At 36.5% G+C, this 20,617-nt stretch overlaps 1 protein-coding gene across 1 annotated transcript in view; it reads left to right on the forward strand.

Moving 5' to 3' along the window:
• Nucleotides 1-20,617, forward strand: part of ANO4 (anoctamin 4) — a 116,699-nt gene that overhangs the window by 38,955 nt on the left and 57,127 nt on the right. The window contains exons 4-6 of the mRNA XM_031553997.1: nt 11,565-11,665; nt 14,399-14,443; nt 19,033-19,164. Of these exons, the coding sequence (XP_031409857.1) occupies nt 11,565-11,665; nt 14,399-14,443; nt 19,033-19,164 (278 nt within the window). The remainder of the gene's footprint in view (nt 1-11,564; nt 11,666-14,398; nt 14,444-19,032; nt 19,165-20,617) is intronic.

Consider the following 20,617-nt stretch of genomic DNA (forward strand, 5'->3'; position numbering starts at 1 on the left):
AAAAAAGGAGGGTGGATGAAAGTTTAATTTTTCCTGAATCAGGAATATCTCTTCACTGCTGCCTTCTTGCCAGAAATTATTACATTAATGTTTATACAGAAGCATGATGTAGGGCTTTTATCCCAAACTATCACATTCCTTCCAGTCCCACACCCCATCTCCTGAAAATCCCAGTCCAATATAAGATGGGATCTCTGGACCCATATTAGTTGAATGTGTTTCTTTTGGGAAGGTGATATACTTTGGTCTTTTTACATTCACCTGGGGATATTGTAAGCATTAAAAAAAATCTTATGTGCTAAGAAGTCCTATTTTAGCAAAAGATTAAGCAGAAAATACATCAAACGCCATTTCTAGACTATACTTAACACTTAAAGGTCTTTCTGCTTTAGTCACAATCTCAGCCACACTAGGGGAACTAAGGAATTCTTGACTGTTCTACTCCCACTTCATGACTCCCAGCAACAGCTTTCCCTGTGGAGTACTTTCAGCTTGCTTCATGTCCCTGCCTTTTCTCCAAGGTTTCTCTCTTTCAAACATGCCCACAACTCTTCCAGATCCTGTTCCCTAGCAGGAATGCAAGGATTATACCACCTATACCAATGATAGCTCAGTCCTCATCACTGATCTTTGTTGTTCTGACACTCACTTCGGAAATTTGAGTTTCCCTTGCCAATGTAGCCTCTACTTGTTAACTCAGCCATAATAAAATTGTTGAGCTTCACACCTTTTTGTAGCAGCTAGATCCAAGAAGTAGTTGTGGTGAGCACAGAACTACTCTTTCAGGTCTGTGGGTTTTAAAAGGAAGGAAATGTTGCCACTATTTTCTCTGTGAATTGTCATCCCCCTTCTCTTTTTTTCCTTCTTTTTTTCCTACTACTTGCTTCATGCTATATTCATGTTTCTTAGTGTATTGTCTCTTAAGATGAAACATTATTTCCAGGATCTTGTATTATCGCATCTTCCAGGGTAGAGTGAAGTTGAACAATGCCAAATAAGAGAGGTTTGATTTTACAATGTTTTAAGAGCTGCATGATCCTCTGGCAAATTGTAATAGAGGAGACAGGGGAGTGCCCACAGCAGCAAGGGCAGGACAGATAGACACTGCCAATAGTATTTCCAACCTTGTCCTTAGAAGCACAGAATTATACAATATCCTGAGTGGGGAGGGACCCATAAGTATCATGGAGTCACAGAACCACTCAAAAATCAGACCGTATGTCTGAGAGCATTTTCCAGACACTCTTTGAATGCCATCAGTTTGGTGATGTGACCACTGCCCTGGGGAACCTGTCCCAGTGCCTCACCACCTTCTAGTGAAGGATCTTTTCCTGAAAGCCTTCCTTGCCAAATCACTCTAATGTTTTGGTACTATGCAGCTTGATTTATTTTTTTATTCTTTGCTATATCTGACCTAAGTGTCATTTGATACGATTTAATCCAGTTATTTCTAACCTTATTCAGAAGATTATTCAGAGCAATTCATTCCCTTCCTAGTCACAACTGCCTATTTTAAAAATGATACCGTTATCTACTTAGCAATTTCTTCTTCATTTTGAATTATCCCAGCTCTTTACATTTTTTCCTCTAGTCTAGTTGCCCGAAACTCATGATCATTTTTATTGTTCTGCTCTGATCTTTTTTAATTGATCCATATTGGCAGTTCATGGAATTTTATGTTTATTTTATACACAGCTCCTTCAGCTTCTATTTACCTTCTCATACGGAAATTTTTAAAAATACAGATATCTGTCATTTCTTATGCTTCAGAGGCTACATTTGGTAAAGTTCTGAGGTCAGAAATACCTCCTTCATACGTCTGTTAGATTTATGGTGCAGTTAGAGGGCTATTGGCAGGACAAGTACCCTTCTGTGATTGTATGAGGGAATCTGCAGAGAGAAAAGTGACTGACAAGAAGGAGGCAAGCCTTAAGACAGAGAGATGGGATCCTGCAGGAGAAAACAAATTTATCAGTGGGAGAAATTTCTCAGATATATATGTGTAAAGGTAGAAAGAGAGCTGTTTTAGAATATCATGCTGTAAGTATTGGGGTTTGTTTTTTTCTTTTCCTCTTTGAAAAGCAGCATGGCAATTGTAGACAGTACTGCAATGAGATTATTGTAGGGAAGAAATTAAGCAGTTTTGTTGCTGAGATAATAGCACACCCTTCAGTAACTACTAGCAAGAACATAGATAAGTATGTGCCATATAATTTTAATACCATTTATTTCCTAGCCAATTCACTGCTATGTTCTCATATTTGAAAGAGATCTTGCCTGAGTATATATGTGTTTGTACAGAAATAAATGTGATGTCTCTATAAAGTTACATGAAATGATTCAAAACACAATATTCCTTCACTACCTCTACTGCACATATTAGAACTTCTATATTTTAAATATCAGGAAGGATAACCTGTGGTGTATGAATAATTATAATTCCTTAGGTGGTGATATTTTGAAAAAAGTGTTCTGTAGTTTGGATGATTTCTAATGTCTAGTACTGTAGCTCTAATGGAATTTTTCCCCGGTTTTAAAATATCTTTTCTAGGATTCCTTGGGGCCGGCCTGTTTTGTTTTTAAGCACATTCCTCTCAAAAATGTTTGAATTATAATTTATAGAACCCTGACCATATGAGCCATATTAAATTTTTTCAGAGATCTTATCTAATGGAATTGTAATTTTCCAGCCAAGAAAACTTTGTTATAGAAGAAAAGTTCTAATTATAGTGCTTTTATGAAGTATATAGAAAGAATGGGATTATTAAGTGAAGTGGGATTTTGTCTTATTTTTCTTTTCAATTTGCATTTTTACTATTTCCCACACAAGAGAATAAAATTGATTGCTGTAAGCTTACCAAATGCATTAGTTTCAGAGGTACAATACGTGAGAATTTCAATTCCACTCTGAAGTTTTATACTGAATAGAAGTATCTGAATAGTGCTGCAGAGCTAGAAAATGCTTTGATGACTTCTGTTCCACATTTGGAATGTGAAGGCTCTGCTGCAGCCCTTAGTGACTCAGCCCCTCTATGGAAAGGGAGCAAAATAAAAGATTCCAGAAACCTTTACAGTTTTAATTCTCTCAATAGATAACAAAGATGTTTGCAGTTTCCTAAGCTGAACAATCTGCCTTTTGCTAGGTGAGGACTCTTAAGTGGAACGAACATTTCTTAATCAATGGAAAAAGATGTTACTATATATTAAGTGAAGTTCTTCATTACAGTGGTTACCATGGAGCAAGTGAATTTGGAGGGGAGAATCTTTGTCAGTGTATGTGCTACACAAGACCTTATTTTTGTCAAGTTATAGGAACCTCAAATTTCAGTATCATTCAGCAAACACTTTTAGGATAGTTTCATTGCATTGCACATATGCAATCAGACCAAAACTAACATCTCACTTGGTGACACTGGCATTCAAGCAAAGGAAGGCTTGCTTTCCATAACATCTCACTATATATTCATGTTAGAGACCTGAACTAGGCAAGCAAATCATCCTTGTCTTCAACCACTTTTATCTGAACCATTAAAATACTGAGCTCCATCTCGTGCTGCTTTGCCTTCCCATGTCATACAGAAAGAACCTTATGCCAACAGGCATATTGTGAAAGGCAAGATCTCTTTAACATTGGGCTAAAGTTAGGTGTTTGCTTTGTTAGTACATTGTGCCATGAAGAGATGTTTTATTATAACAAATTAGAACAGACCAGAGTAAAATCATAATTTGTCCTTGTTATATATTGGCCCTGTTTCATTTAAAGCACGTCTAGCAAGTGAAGGGATTTGTCTAGAAATGCATAAAGGATCTAGTATTCCCCTTCTTTGTTTAGAGATACTGTAACATATTTGAATTTCATCTTTTGGCTCCAGTTAAGTTCTAATTATGCTACCTTTGTTTAAGAAGCTTTTATTTTTTTTCTGTTTTCAAATTTTAACATCAGATGATCTCATTATATATGCATGTCAAACTACTATGAACCTAGCTTAGCAGAGACAAATAAAAAATCATGTAGACTATCAATTATTACTAATTTCCTCTCTGTAGTAGACTAAAATTTCATTTTCCTGATCAACCTGAAAATGTGATGTGGTGAAGCCTGCACATTAGAATGGATTAACTTTGAATTGTTGTTGTTTTATATATTTAATTTTTTTTGTAGGAAGTCTTGCACAGTCTGAACATGGTTTGGAATATGGAAAAAGGCAAATCTACCTAAGTGTAGCAATCTGAATTGTGACCTGAATAGTGTTAATCAAATCTATTTTCACCATCATATTTTGCTTTGGAAAAAACTTCCCTTTGGTGGAGTAATGATGTCATATCTGGAGAGACAGATATCCTGCTATATGCTTTTGTGGATTTCCAAAACGACTTGTTAAATTGTTTACAACCTTTCCATTTATCAGATAATGTATCTATAGTAAGACTACAGAGTGCAGTCAATGAGAAATTCACTATGGCTCTCTTATTAAAGGATATACTTTTTTTTTTTTTGCATAATGGTAAAGAATGGGGACATAGCTTACTCAGTATCTCTGCCAGACATAATGGAATAGTACTGCAGCACTGAGTTAAGCAGTGTGGAATGACTTAGCAGAAGAGAGTTCCTCAGACTTCTTCCAGATCTAGTACTACTAGAGGTAAGATAGATAAAGCACAGAAAACTGGGATGTGAACTGGGACAGCAGGCATCTGAATTACCCAAACTCTTAGTATTTATAACTGGTAACAACTGTTAATGATTGATGCTCTTCACAGGCATCTTTCCCCCTCATTTAACTGGATCTTGTGTTTTATTTCGTGACTTTTCTTTACCTGTAAGGTATAAGGAGTTGCTGTCAGTGTGTTCTGAGACCTTCCCTGTCCTACAGAATAGAGGAAGGCAGCAGTATGAGGGTCTACGTGTCCTGAACAGTCAGGTTTTGCTAAGTTAGTTAGCTTTGTCACTGCAAGTTAGAGTCACATCAGCATGGTGTGGCACCTGACCAAATCAGGCCTGATGACTGGTACATGCAAACACTTCTGCATCCATGCGGAAGATCAGTAATGGCCTTTCTGTCCAGAGTGGCCATGGTGCCCAGGGAGATTGCAAGGTGTCCATCTGCAGAAATATTCCCATAACCCACTGTGGTTTGAGCAGGCGTTTGGACTTCCAGAAGGCCTTTGCAACCTCAATTATTCTATGCTATGACAAGCACCTTGTTCATTCCTCTAGGCTATTTGTATGCAAAAGCTATAATAAGCCTGCCTGCATGCTCTGTGTGTTTCAGTAATTGCTAAGTTTGTGAAATTAACTATTGGACAAAAATAAATTGTCTTTTTCTTGCCAAAGCAGTGTTTCTCCAACAAGCCTCTAAAAGCAAATATGAATATTTGATAGACATTTCATTAAGTGTAAGCACTTTTTTACTTCAAAAAATGACAAATGAGATGTATAAATGTACTGGGAAAATATTGTTTTTGTATTTTACAGTTAGGATAAATCACAGTGGAAGCTGCTTGATAAGATGTAGTTCAATTGTATGATGTATTTTTCACAGCCTGTGATGCTAAAAGTAAAAAATTGTACTTAAGGGACATTTCTTGGCTAGTAATACAGTCAAAAAGATTTTATGATCTCAAACATCACTGTATAAAATATTAACATTTTTCATCTGAAATTACAGTGTATAGCTGATACCTCATATAAACAGACAATATCAAACAATGTTTTTGTAAGTAAAAATGCATTCTTCTCATTGTTTTTATCTATCTGCATTTTTAAACATGCAAGTAATTATTTTCACGTTTATATATCTTCTCATCCAGAAGAATTAAAATCTGCATCCTGTCATCTATCTGTCAGATTAAATTTATATGATTAGCTATTTTGTCATATAAATCTTATCCACATGGGTCAAACTTGTACTCAGTATATAGTAAAAGAATTATCAGGAAATGTTTTATCATTGTCTCACAGTCAGTTCAACCTATTCCATTAACGTGATGACGTGCAGGTATTTTTAATCCTTTCTTTAGGAAATGGAGTCCAAGTCAGAGAATACTGTTTCCCTGCTAGATTTACTACATTTAAGTTACCTTACTGGGACATTCATGCTTTCCACCTCAAGTGAATATTGGTGACATTTTTTTAGGATTAACAGCATACTTTCTCATGTTGATGCAGAGGGATTTGTATCTCTTTACTGCAGACTGTAAGGTCATTGTTGCACATTAAACTTTAGCAGTGTCATAGTATTACATTTTTCTTCCGCTCAAGTAAACCACCCTGTTCTTTAAGTTACCCTTCCACTCATACATTCTATCTACATGAAGGGACATTTGCAAACATTTCCCCTTGTTACTAACTCCATGTCAGCTGCTGCCAAAAATTAAGCACTGTGACAATGACACCTGCTCTGAGTTGGATTAGATGACACACTGCCCAAATGCTGGCAGTAGCCAGCCACCTGCTTGTATTACTAACTCCACTGAAGCTGAACCTCTGGAAATATTTTGCTAAGCAAAGATAAAGCTTTACCCAGCATCAAATTTTCATACAAAAATCACAGTAAATGGTAACCTCTTCCCAGTGGCTCCATATACAGTTATTCAATATTTTATATGTCAGTGTCCTCCTATGTCAAAATTGTTTTATTAACAGCTTTCTATTTATTAGTTAGGGCTTTATTTCTTGAATCTTACTTTCACCTTTACTGCTTTTGTCCTATGGGTTCTCCTAAGTCCAAAGCTTCTTAACATGTTGAAATGTGAGCAGTATATTCCTCTTTTCCATCACACCTGTGCTGTGATTGAAAGGATACATTTGAAAGACACTGGCACTATTATTTAGTGGATTTCTTTGATCCATGAATGTAGAAGTTAATGCATTTGCGTGTGTAATATTTTCTCTCAAACAGAACGTATATTGAGAGTACGTACTCAGTGGTGAGGTATGCACTTCGGAAAAGTACTGGCAGAACATTATCGCTGCTTGTCCAGTTCTATGGAATTACCTTTGTTAATTTATATTTATTTTGGTTTTGCAGAGGAAGGATGATTTAATCAGCTACAATTTGCTGGCTTTTGTTTTCATCCACTTAATTCAGTCCACATGGCAAATCAGTCTGTGCTGTTAATATACTACAGTCATTTTCAAAAGCAGTGGAACCTGCAACAGTTACTATTTACTGCTCTGCACTGAGACACCATATGGAGTTTGATTATAGGCAGAATTGTTATTAAAGGACAGATGTTGATTTTCTCTACTGGCTTCTTATCTGATGTTCTTAAAAAAAATAAAATGTTTGCAAGTAACTACAGCACTATTCCTATTATTTCTTTTTTTTTTTAGTTACCTTGCTAGGTCTTCCTAATTTAGGCAAGAATTGAGTGTAGTTGCTGGATCTGTTTCAAAATCTTTGTATCTTATTTTACTTTAAAAAGTGGGAAAATTCCCAGTCTTTAGTATTTTTTTCTTAAATGATGACAGGGAAAAGGTGTTTGTAATCAATTCTGATTTCTTTTCCTTTTACATCTTTTCTCTATAGATAAGCATACACTAATTAGAGCATTGGTTTTTACAGTTGTCTGCCTTGTAGCCTCAAGACAAATAAAAAATTACACCACCCAATTGGAGACACTGTAATTATATCTTCAAGGTTATCTCCTGTGAATCTCTTTTTCTACTTTCTTTTTAACCTAAAAAATACTGTATTAATGAGAATCCTACAGTTGTTTTTGTCTTAAAATGACTTGACAACATTAGTAATGAATTTTAACATTTTTATTTGTTAGAAAAGAATTTGCAAGAAAGTATTTGAATAAGAACCAATCTCCAGCCCTGATCCTAGAAGGCAGTCTACAAATACTGTAAAATGTAGGCTTTTCAAGAGACGTTCAAAGTCAGCACAATTTTGCTTCCGTTCAGACTAACAATGATAACTTCAGAAAGAGCAGTCAGGTCAGTAGTGAATACATATTTTCAAATCCTGCCATCAAAAGAACTTAGAATGCCTGCAGAAATACATGTGAGTTTGTTAGCCAGAACTTAAATTCAGCAGCAGTTTAACAACACTGTTTCTAGACATGAAAGCCTGCTTTCAGAAGATCAAGAACCTGATGTTTCTTTACAAGTTTTCCTTGGCCTAACTGATGGCCCAAAGAAATTGCTTATGCTTTTGGAGTTATGTAAATGGCCTTTACGTTACATCTCCCATTATTTTTTCAGTGATACTGGAGAAGAATGCTTAGTTTTTAAGCACATTTGTAGTTGATTTGTTTTCTTTGGGAATACAGTGTCTCTACAGACTTAGTGATAAAAGACAAAGGTGGTCTTGTCAGAAGGAAGAAATAGCCATTTCTACCTATAATATGCGGTCCTATGGCATTACCTCTACTGTCATATTGGCAGCGATAATACCGTGATAAAAGTGATTTATCAGTGAACACAGAAAGGGTGAGAATTAGTGAATCTCTTATACTGAAATGCAGACCATGGAAACATCTACTTGTAGTTATTAAATATTGGTCTAGTATCTTCAGGAATACTGTAGTTCCAGATCAACTGAAAAAGGAGGTGAGTGAGCAGGGAGAAGAAGGACAGAAAAATTACAGCTTGTTAAAAATAGTAGATTGATGACACCACAGAATGGCACTCTTTGTATATTGACTCTGTGACCCAGGTTCTGGTGATTTGAATTCTATCCTATGAGACATTGTCATATTTTGAAAATGAGGATTCAATAAAACTAAATATACCTTGCTAGTGTGTTTAATTAGATTATTTTTTTTTAATGCATTCTTGTAAGAAACAAGTTGCTTTATAAGGCCTTCTTTGCATGTTCTTTGAATGTTCTCTAATTTCCAGTGTAAAAACTTGTATTTTTTCAACCAGCATTTCTCTGGAGAAGTGTATAGTTTTACCATAGAAAATATTTTTTTCTCAACCAGTTACAGTAAGTGGCTTGCCCAGAGAGGTTGTGAAATCTTTTCCCATGGAGATATTTAGAACTCAACAGGACAAGCCCTTGAGCAAATGATTAAAATTGACCCTGCTTTAGGTAAAGAGTGAGCACAGATGACCTCTAGAGGGGACCTCAATTAATCAGTGGTTCTCTGATTATAATAAAGTCTCTTGTCACACACTGTGCATGTTCTTCCTCAAGAAGTCTGAAATGACCAATTTATGTGAATGTGGGTGGCTTGGCAATTATCATAAGTGATAACTGATGATATTGGTGTCATGAGTCAAAGCCAAACACGTGCTCCATTTTAAAGTTTGCAAAGTTTTATATTTCATTTTCTGCTCCCTTTATTGCTGTATTAGTTTTTATTTCTTTATCATCTAGATGTCACTTTCTAGCAGATGTCTCATGTCAATAAACAGTTTTCTTGTTTACATTTCCAAGCTGAGCAATGTTAACATTGATTTTTGTTTGCATATTCCTATAATGTGAAACTGTGTTTATTTCTCCAAACTTTTTAATGAGCCAAGTCTGTAAGTCAGTTATAAAAGAACAGTGTTCCTCTTAGTGGAACATTAAGAAGCCAAAGGATACTAAGGGGTCTAAATACTAATATAACAAAGACGGTTTAGCAGATTCTATTCACTGAAGTATTTTTATAACTAAGATAGACCTATTGATATTTTCTCTAAGATGCTTTGATTTGCAATTTTCTCCTTAGATTAGGTAAATGTGACACTGCATTAAATTACTCTTTTGTATGGATTGTTCTTTTAGTTCCAATCTTGCTTATCTCAGTCTTTCCATATGCTTTCTTTTATAAACATGTAACATAAGGAAACTCAAGTGGATTTGCATATTCATAATTTAGCATCATCATCTCTTCTGAAAATAACTGAGCCTTGCAAATGCATACTTGTTAGATCTTCTGCGGGTGAAATTGATAAAACAGTATTACAATATCCTGATTTAAAAACTAATCTATATCTTTAAAGATCTGTATTAGTTTTTTTCACAAGTATTTGGAATCTTTTCATGTTTCTGTGTGAAAATATGTAACATATAAGAAATCAAATTTAGTTAAATATAGGTTTCACTTGTGAAATAGCTGTTACTGTGACTGTTATACTTTGTATGGCTTAAATTACAGTGTGCTGGAAAATGTATATGACATTCATCAGTAAATTTACAGACTGTTTTCAATCAATTTCCTCAATTTCTCAACTGTTGTTGGTGTGTCAGGGCCTTACTAGCAGCTTCTTTGGTGTAGTTTGGTTTTCATCCGTTGTTTATGAAAAAAATTGCCAGTCCTCTGCTGACTTAACCTTAACCTCTTTGGGAGTAGTTTGCAGGAAATTTTTAGAGCAGCAGTGCATAGTCTTGGTTGCGTGCTATCTACTGCTGAAGTCTCAGACTTAAGAATCCCCAGTAAGCTGTAATAACTAAGAATGAATGTGAGGAGCATTTAATATAGTACAAAGTCTAAAAGACTAGGAAATAATTCCCTATACTCTAACTAGTCCTTAAACTAACAAATTTCCTGCCTGACTTTCTCAGTCCTCAAATTTTCCTTCTCTCATACTCTGTACACCTTCACTTATTTCCTGGGTATTCCTTGAATTCAGCCTGTCTTAGTTGTCCCTGTTAGTGTGATCCATTTAGTTGTTGTAAGCTGCACAAAATGCAGCTTTATGACAACATCATTGATTTTCACTAGAATTTGTACAATTCCTCTTCCAATATTAATATGTGAATGTCTGTGTTCTCAATAAAAGCAGTTTCAGCCAATGCTGTTGTAGTTTTCCTGAAAAGCACTATTTCTCGTCCTGAGAGCAAATAAACCTACATTTTTCCCCTTCTCTAAACTGCATGTTCTTTGCTCATTGCCTGACAGGCAATGAGCCTATTAGGTAACTGTTTGAATGTGAATATGCTATGTAAAGCTCTCTTGAAAATACATACAACCCATAGGAAAGAAAATAGTACAGAGAAAAGAGAAAATAGTCCAGAGAAAAGATCTCCTTGCTGCAATCATGACCCTAAACCGTCATTGACTCCTGACAATAAATCTGTGCTGGAGGTGGCATCAGACATCCTTTTCCTGCTGGCTTTAGTTGCAATATTCAAATTCTTGGAGCCAAGAGTGAGAATGGAACCCATGACTCTATCTGTTGAATTTCATTATATGTCCATGTCGTTAAATTTTTCTTAATTGCCAGATGTGTCTCTATTATACAACTCAAAAAGAGACATCTGTGTCATGATGAGCACAGAAATCAGGTTAATTAGCAGAACCAGATCCAAAGTTGCCATTTTAGTTTTAGCTGAAGCTCAGGACCGACTTTTTTCCCACCCCGCACTTGGGTAACCCATAACTCCAAGTTAACCTCCCATCCATGCCATCTTTTCCATATGAAGGAAATGCTTGTACAGGCTGGAAGGAAGTCAGAACGTGGTTCTCAGAAAACCAGAAGGAAAATAAGTTGACAGCATTTCAATAGAAGAACACATGCTTTGGGAAGAGTCAGGAAGTGGGAGGGCTGTCACAAGACAATAGATATTTATTTCTTATCTGAAGAATTAAGCCCTGGTGGCTGTTTTCTTTTTCTTTTGCAGTCATCTCTAACAAACAGTGACATCATCTTTGTGAAGTTGCATGCCCCTTGGGAGGTCCTGGGCAAATACGCTGAACTAATGAATGTAAGAATGCCGTTCAGGTAGGTGTAGTTGTATTTTGTCTTCACACTTTACTGTAAAACTAAAGTAAAAAATAACAGCAGAATGCACATGGAAAGCTTGCCTATATGATACCACACACTCTTAGGAAATATAAATGGAGTGTCATACATACCGTATTCATTGTTCTTTCTTGTTAATGTCTGCCTGCGATTTCAGAGTATTGGTTTGAAATTAAGGTGAGCTGTAGCAGTGCAGCTGTTTTCATGGGGTATTCTATCCTTAGGCCCTTTAACCCCTTCACTGCTGGAGCCCCCTGCATACTTGTGCGCTGCTGTTTTTTAAATGGACATTTCATTGAAATCAATGGGAGGTCAAGAAGATCCAGGTACGTAAGGCAGCACAGAAGTGCATGTCTGTTGGACGTATCTGATATGTTCAGCACCTGTAAAATTTCTGCTTGTATAATGCATAAGTTCAGAAATGCAGATTATAAATACGTAACACTTCTAGTAGGAGCACAATTCAGGCTGTAAGTGCTTTGCCTGTGGAGAAAATAAATTTGATTGAATATCACTGACAACCAAATTAATTTCACATCATCATTCAGATTATTTTGGCCATTTTAAAATATTATTTGCATGTTGGACTATGGAATTTTTTGTGTAAAATATCAATTTTACTGTGCTCGCTATCAGACCTGTTAGAATAGCTTGAAGACTTCAACTCAAACTGACCAAAACCCATGAACTGAGAGGACTTGATTATTCTTTTAATTAGCAGGGTTTGCAGTTGCTTAATTCCATTTATTTTAATGGAATTACTCCTGAGCAAGATAAAGATCAGACCCAGAATATATAGCTAGTGAGTTGATGTTTTTTGCAGGATTTCTATTCCTATTTTCTTCTTGCTTAAGGACAAAAAAATGCCTCTAGTATGACACAATCTCTGTAATGTTAAGAACATTCTAGGAAAAGTGGATATGAGGTAAGGACTAAATTGCAGGCTTAAATATTAATATATGAATTGGATTTTCTTTTTTTTGTTTGTTTCCATAGCAAATCTTCAACAGCTCTTTCTTGAGCTTTTACTGTTAAAGAGAAAAATGCAAAGGCTATTACAAGTCATTACAAGATGTTCATGCTCTTTTTTAAAAACCATTCTAGCCATAGAAACAATTGACTAGGCTAGAAGTGTACTTTCTCAGCATTTCTTGGCATTCCTTGAGATTAATCTGCCCCAGTAAGAGGATTAGATCTCATGATTAAGAAATACAACAGGAACTCATATTTTAGTTGCCATGAGCAGTTTGTTCTTTTCTGGTCCCAAGTCCCATTTTTGAGATCCATTTCTCAGCAGATAGAAAATTAGGTGCCATACAAATTATATATAAAGATGTGCTTCATGACCACATCTTCATTCTTTTCATATCCACAGAGAGATAATTATTACTGTCCTGTTAGGCTGGAATAGTCCAAGGTCCACACATCAGTGAATAAAATCCTGCTTCAAAATGGTGGTCCCAAAAAGTGGATACCTCTGAATATTTGAAGAAAAATCAAGAAGCAGATGGCATCATCAGTAACACTTACTTTTGACCTTTGCTGCTGCTTAATAGGGCAAGAGATACAGCACTACTTTGTGGAAGATTTGGCCAAAGGAGTCTGTGATATCTTTAGTGACGGCCACAGTTATGGTCACAGTTGTGGTGTAAAAGGCACCTGTGAGGAGAACAAGAGCTGCGGAGTGGGGCAGAAGGTGGACATCCCATTCTGTATCTAGATAGGATGCTTAGGAGCCGCTGCCCTGGGTGATGTGAACCTTACAAGGCCCATAGGAAAGCAGATCATAAAATCATAGAATCATAGAATCACCAAGGTTGGAAAAGACCTACAAGATCATCCAGTCCAACTGTCCACCCACCACCAACAGTTTTTACTAAACCATGTCCCTCACCGCAATGTCTAAACATTCCTTGAATACCTCCAGGACTGATGACTCCCCCACCTTCCTGGGCAACCCATTCCAGTGCCTGACCACTCTTTCAGAAAAGTAGTATTTCCTAACATGGCAAGATGACAAGATCAAGAGTCTGTGATCATCATGCATCTGATTGTGAACCTTGTCTGCTCATCTTGTTCCCCATGTACACCCCCACACAGCTTATTGCACTGACAAATAAAAATCAGCAATGCCTATAAAAGGGGCAGAGGGATTGGCTATATCCTGGGGTGGGTTCTGAATACATACCCAATTACTTATGTAATCTATATTGTTTCAAAGGATGATGCTCCATCAGTAAACACTGGTCCACGTTGGCACTGCATGTGTTACTAGCATATTGCAGCATGAGGCACAATTTCCGTGGCTTTTCTAAATGACTCTCCCTACATTTTATCAAATGCAGTTTTGGTAACTCACTGGTGGATTTGAGATACACAGAGGATAATTTATCCATCTTTGTATTGGTCCTGCAAAATTACTACTACTGTTTATGGATTTCTTGGAAATAGATACATCTTTGAGTCCCTGTCTTTCACACATGACAAGTAACAGAAAAAGAGAAGACAATGAGAAAACGATGACCTCCTTGCAATTCAAATGCCATCAGAGCCTGTGTGGCTTCCTGTGACAGTTCTGTAATCTCTCTTTTAGTCTCTTCCTCCACCTCTTACAGGCTTCTGTCTTCAATCTCCTTTCCTTCCTTGCTAGTTCATACTGTAACTGACGATGGGTTTTCTTCTCGACTGGCTTCATTTTTGCTGTTCTTCCAGGAGAAAAATCTATTACCTGCACCGCCGATACAAGTTCATGAATAGGTGAGTACAACTCTTTTGCTAGCTCAGTTTATGTTAATTTGGATCACTAAAATAATGGCTAAGGTCAAGCTGGAAGTAAAAGGTTATTAGTAGTGTTTCTAGGAAGGTAGGAGGGTGCAATTACATGCTAGGACATCTGCAAAAACAGATAAAGCAGAATTACACTTTAAAGGCATTTGCCATGCAAAAGAGGCAATTCATTTTACCAGTGTTGCCTTTTCTAATAATAAGGAGATATTTTTGGATTGATGGAGACATTTAAGAAAGAATAAGTGTGTTACTGCAAACTCTTATCTATTTATTTTCATGTCATTCATTTGGAAGTTTTGGGGGGATTAAAATACCACAGGTACTGCTTTTTTCATTTCCATGCACCTGGCTTGCTTGTTACAGTAAATGACGTTATTTATTTATTGCTTCTTCTGTGAGGATGCTTAGTACCTTGTTGGTAGATAGGAATGCAATAAACCATATCCTTCACTGGTGTGAAGCTACTGAGCTTGAGAAATGAGTACTTTTGAAGAACCTCAGAAGTCCTTTCACTTACTTATTAAATAGCTTAAGGTTATATTTGATCTATTTTGTGCCTGACTTTATGAAATAAAAACTTCCGGTGTGCATTTTTTTTCTGATACCTCAGACAATTGAATGAAAATGTCTCCAAAGAGCCTCAAAAATGTACAAGTTTGGCAAAGACCAACTCATATTTTGGCATTTAATGCTGCAGTGCTGTTGATGCAGTTTTCAAAAGGGTCTAGATTGACTGTCTCACTCTGAGATCAGTGGAAAGACTCACATGAACTTCTGAGGGAGAAGAATTAGATTTGAAAAATCTGCATATTGGAGAAAACAGCTGTATCACTCTGCAGATAATGTCACTAGATGAACTTACATGGGAAAATGAATTATGTATTATCGCTTTGCTGCATGAGCATATTAAAAAACCTTTTATATATTAAATCCCATCATACTGTGTTGATGACTTGAGAGTACCAGCACTGATCTCAAATTATGGTATGTGCTTCTTTTACACTGGTAAACACCCAGTAGGCTCTTTGTGGAGTTAAGACATTTTACGCAGTTGGCATCAGCTAGTAAACAAAGCCTATTCTTAAGTTGGTCAGTGTTCCCTCATTTGCAGTCGCTACTTTTCACTGAGTACATATCGCCTGCTAACTTCAGATTTTATTTGGATTTTAGTTAAGACATGACTGCTTTCACTACAGCAGTAGATTAAAAGGAAGGATTAGGAGAAGATTCTCACATTTATATTTGGCATATGAAATTTCACTTTACATTCATTTTCTCATCAGTCAGCATATGATTCACAGACAGAATCAGAAGGAGTGCAATTTTTTCTGTGTTTTGGATTTTTTTTTAGTTCCTGAATGATGACAGCATTTGGCTAAATTCACTTTTTATGGTCAGCTCTGTTACTAGCTGCTTGAAGCAGAAAAGCTGAATAGTCCCAGTGGGAAAGGAAAGAAAACATATTCAGCTATATTTTCATTTATGTTATACTCAGATATACAGCTTCAGTAAAAATATTTCCTTTACAAGTTCAGTGAAGATTAGAAGCCTTGGTCCATTTTTTTGAGCTAAGACTAATATTATATTGACATTGAGGCAAAACTAATATTAGAGAGGGCTTTTGTTACAGGGAAAGTCCAGAGAAGGTCTCTTGCAACTCATCAGTCTCACTTGAATTTTCTGTCTAAAAGTTCTAGTGGTTCCAAAATTTCAAATAATGAAACTGCCCTAATCTGTTCTAGAGGAAAGGAGGAGAGGAGAATCAGGTATGTATACAATATCTAGAATTCGACCTGAGCTGTGGTTAAAAACTTAAACAGTGTCTAGCACTACACTATCCATAAAACTCTATCAAAGCTGAGCCAGAGATCAATCTCGATTCTAAACAGTTGTTTTGATTTTTCAAATTTCCTCTTTCCTGTGGGAAAAAATATAAAAGATTCTATCCCTACTCTGCTTTCTAGTGATAAAACTGTTTGAAATTATTTGAGAAACCAGTTAAGCACAATGTGCATCTTTGGAAACAGGACACTGGGTAAAGGCTAATCCTGGACAGCAGAGATAAGGCCAGGATTGGAGTGGGATGTGTCTTGGAGTCACCACATGCATTGAGACAGTTAATTTTTGTCATGTGAGGCTAACAAGTGTTTTTTTAAAAGTATTTAGGAAGGAAATTTTTAACAGCTCTGCCATTTTCCTCTTTCATTGTGGTTAACTTTACAGTGCCTCTTCACTCCATGTATGGCTGCTCTGTTTTCCAAACACTATTCCCCCTATTCAGGGAATGTGAAGCCCAGGTTAACCTTGAAAAAACAATAAAACACATATAACACTTGTGTCTCTTTTCTTAAGAAAGAGGATAATGTTCAGTACAAAGCTTGCACTGTTGACTCATAGTGCTGTTGGGGTGGCCTGGATGCATTTTAAGTGTGGTCATTTTTCTTTTTGAAGGAGAAAACTATTTTTTTTGAAAGGATGGCTCTGCTGTACTCTTAAGCTGTCAGCTGTGCAGAAAGTCGCTGCAACCTTTCCAGGCCTGCTTGCCAGCAGGAAAGGAGCAAGTTCACTAAGCATGCCAAGTAGTCTGAACCTTGGGAGTGGCAAATCAGTGAAATTCTGGGCATATGCTCAGTGAGAAGCCAACATGAATAATGCATTGTTCTTAATCTGTGAAAGCACTACGTTCATGCCTGCATATGCTGTGATAAACCTGCAGCACACATATCTCAAATGTGCACTTGCAGAATGAATGGGAAAGGATTGCAGATTAGCAAGGGGATTAATAGCTTAGAGAATTCAAATGATTTTGGGCAACAAATAAGCATGGCCTGGGATATTTAGAAAATCCTTCTGCCTGATTCCTCTTCCATTTTTCCACATCCAGGGTCACTAAGTCTGCTGAACATACTGTAATACAAAACTTGTAACCTTTACAGAAGAAAAAGCTGGAAGCCAAGATAGGGAGAATCCCCCAGGAGTTATCTTACTTTTCCCTTGTCATTCCTATCAGTCTCTGCACAGACTAGCTCAAGGCTGGGAATCTGGAAAGGACAACTAGACACTTGCAACAGGTCTGGCCCTTCACAGAGCTGGGATCTGACAATATCTTCCATGCACTCAGGCACAGACACTTGCAAACTAATTCTACCCCCACTCTGAACTTCTGGACTGGGGTGAACAATCAATGCCCATTAAGAGTTTCTGATAACTTTAGTAAAAGTCTCATGTTGTGCTCTTAAAGGCATTGCCATGTTTCTGATCAGTTCTGATGGCATATAGCACCTCTGCTCCCATTTTATTCACAGATAGGAAATACACAAATTGTACCAAAATAGATAGGGCTTGTGTGGTTACAATTTTGAATTGAATGTCCATGTTTAAAAATAAGCTTACATTACATGTATTTTGAATGTAAGTATGTAATAATTTCTGTAATAATTTCATGTTACTGTCCTACACACTTACCTGCATGGATATAGATATCCCTCCCTGCAGAGCTCCCAGCATTTTCTGGAGTCACAGAGTTATTGGACTGGCTTATGTTGAAAGTGAAAAAAAAACAAAAAGCAAAGAACACCTAGATTGCCAGCCTTTGAACTTCATCTACAACTGGTCTTAAACTTCAAAAGATATTGGTTTATGCCCCCCAGCAGGAAAGACTTGTCCTGTGACAGAAATATGGGCATGCCCATAATTTGTCATCTGATTTTTGCAGGCAGAGATCACAGTTTAGAACTTGAAGGTGTGAGGGAGGGTAGGGTTCATTTTGTCAGACACATCTCCTCTTTGTTATGTGTTTTCATCATAAAATTTTTGTTATAATGTTTTAGTTTGGATGTGAGCTTGTTTTAGATTGTCTCCTCCACCCAGCTCTGATTGTTCCCTTCCAGTAATTTCAGTGTGTATCTTTGCATGAGTACCCTTGTGATTAAATCCAGCTTAATCTTATTTGTTTTCACCTTCTATATATAACAACCTGTGCAGCTGTCACCTATTAATATGTACACTGAGTATTTTAGTTTTGGGTAGGCTATAGTATTGCAAGACACTACAGTTAAACCAATGAACAAAGTAGTCTATTTTGTATGGCACCAATTTGCAATTTGCAAAAGGTAAGAATCAGTACAGAGGGCAGGAAAAGAATGCAGCTTGCTGGGGTTTAACTTTCAAAACTCTCCATCATAGTCTGTATTGTTCTCATGTTTATATGTCTAAAGTCTAATATGTCAGTTAAGCCTGAAATTTAAATTAAGTAAATAGCTGATAAATAAAGGCTTAGAAAGTTGCCAAGAGCTTAATGGGCTTATAAAGATTTTTAGCAGCATGGGCATTGTTTTTCTGCTGAGACAAAATAAGACGCTCGTTCACTGAAAGCTGGTTATTAATAATCAAGTTCAGTGTGTATAATTTGGTCAGAAATGTCAGACAGTGCTTCTTTTGTAGCTGTAGATAGTAAGTGGCCTAGTCTGCCAGCATATGTGCTTTGCACTGAAAAAATGTAATTAAAAAGCAATATGTTTCTCACTCTCTCAAATGCTCACACTTTTCATGTATTGCAGGATCGAGAAACAAATAAGCAGGTTTCGAGGATGGTTACCTAGAAAGCCAATGAAACTGGACAAGGAGACACTGCCAGATCTGGAAGAGAATGACTGCTATACTGCTCCATTCAGCCAACAAAGGATCCATCAGTGAGTACTTTATTACATCACAAAATCATAACTTAATTACAAGACTAAAACTTTTCCTTCTGGATTCACCTTTGAAAAGAATCAATTTATTAGTGTGTGCCTTAAACATTAGTGCCTTCAGATTAGTTCTTTGTCACACAAAGGAGGAGATAGAGAGTCCTGAGAGAGCATAAAGTTTGTCCAATAATTAAATGTCCAAATCAAAGCTAAAAGAAATCAATAGAAAAGTTCCTTTTGATTCACTAGAATTTCAATTAAATCCCTAAAGTAGTCAACTGACTAATTCTCTCTTGAGTCAGATCTGCCTTTTTTGTGTATGTTAAAGATGTGCTTAAAACTTCTTATTCAGCAGTTCTGTTCTTAGTATAATCAATATTAGTTCTTCTAGCACTGATGATCAAGACAAATGGATACTGCATTTCATTCCTGGTTATGTGTGTAAAAGGACAGTGTCATTTTGTTTGAATTTCTCTCTCTTTAACTTTTACAGAAACAAAACTGCTTGCATAATGCCAGTATTAAGGTCAGTTACACTTGTCCAAGCATACCAAAGGCATCAGTGTTGCAGCAATGGCACTAGAGAAATCATTCGACTAGTAGAAGTTCTTATTCTCTTGCAAAATGCAAAACAGAAGAAGGCTTAGCATTTCTTTCAGATTCCGAGTTGATTTTTTAGGGCTAACTCTGGGGAAAGAAGGTGTCATGCAGTTAGTTACTGTTTGTGACACTGGGAGTGGACATCAGCTACCTGAGAGCAACATCTCAAAGAATTGGCAGCACTGACCAGGGTACTGACAGAAAACTGAGGTGATACGGAATGAATCACAGGCAGATCAAAGAATAACAGTAAAAAAAAAAAAAAAAGTGTGATTTTATTTGAGGGGAGGACAGGTAGAGTAACTGCTCTTTGAATAAACACTTCATTCAGATCCCTTACTTTGAGTGAAGAGTTTTTCATGGAGTGGATTTACTTACTGCAAAATGAGTTAATAAAGTGAAAGTCATCTGCTGCAAGTAGTGTCTTTTCAAAAACAGCAGAAAAACAAAAGTAGGTGCAAATCTCTGGGGAAATTTCAGTATAATTCTGCTCCTAGCACAAGCCGCCAGTCAGTTACCTCCACTAAACATTTGTGCCCTGTACAGATGTCAGATCCAGACTAAAGAGTCTTGTGATATTTGAACAAAAAGATGCGTCAGTTACTGTGTTCTGCAATGTGAAAAGTATATGCAAATCAGTTCAGTAATAGACCAGTGAAATAAATTTTAAAAAAAAAACAACTAAGAAATCGGGATGTCTTGACTGATATTTTTGTTAATGGTAAAATAGTACCTTCCAACTGCAATTATTCTATGATTAACCATTAACAGCCTTTAAATTTATGGCACGACTTCTTTTTTTTATTATTCTTTTTTTATTATTATTATTATTACTTCCTTTTCTCTCTCTCTCTCT

Source organism: Meleagris gallopavo, chromosome 1 (genome assembly GCF_000146605.3).
Source record: "Meleagris gallopavo isolate NT-WF06-2002-E0010 breed Aviagen turkey brand Nicholas breeding stock chromosome 1, Turkey_5.1, whole genome shotgun sequence".
In the NCBI taxonomy this organism is placed as follows: Eukaryota; Metazoa; Chordata; class Aves; order Galliformes; family Phasianidae; genus Meleagris; species Meleagris gallopavo.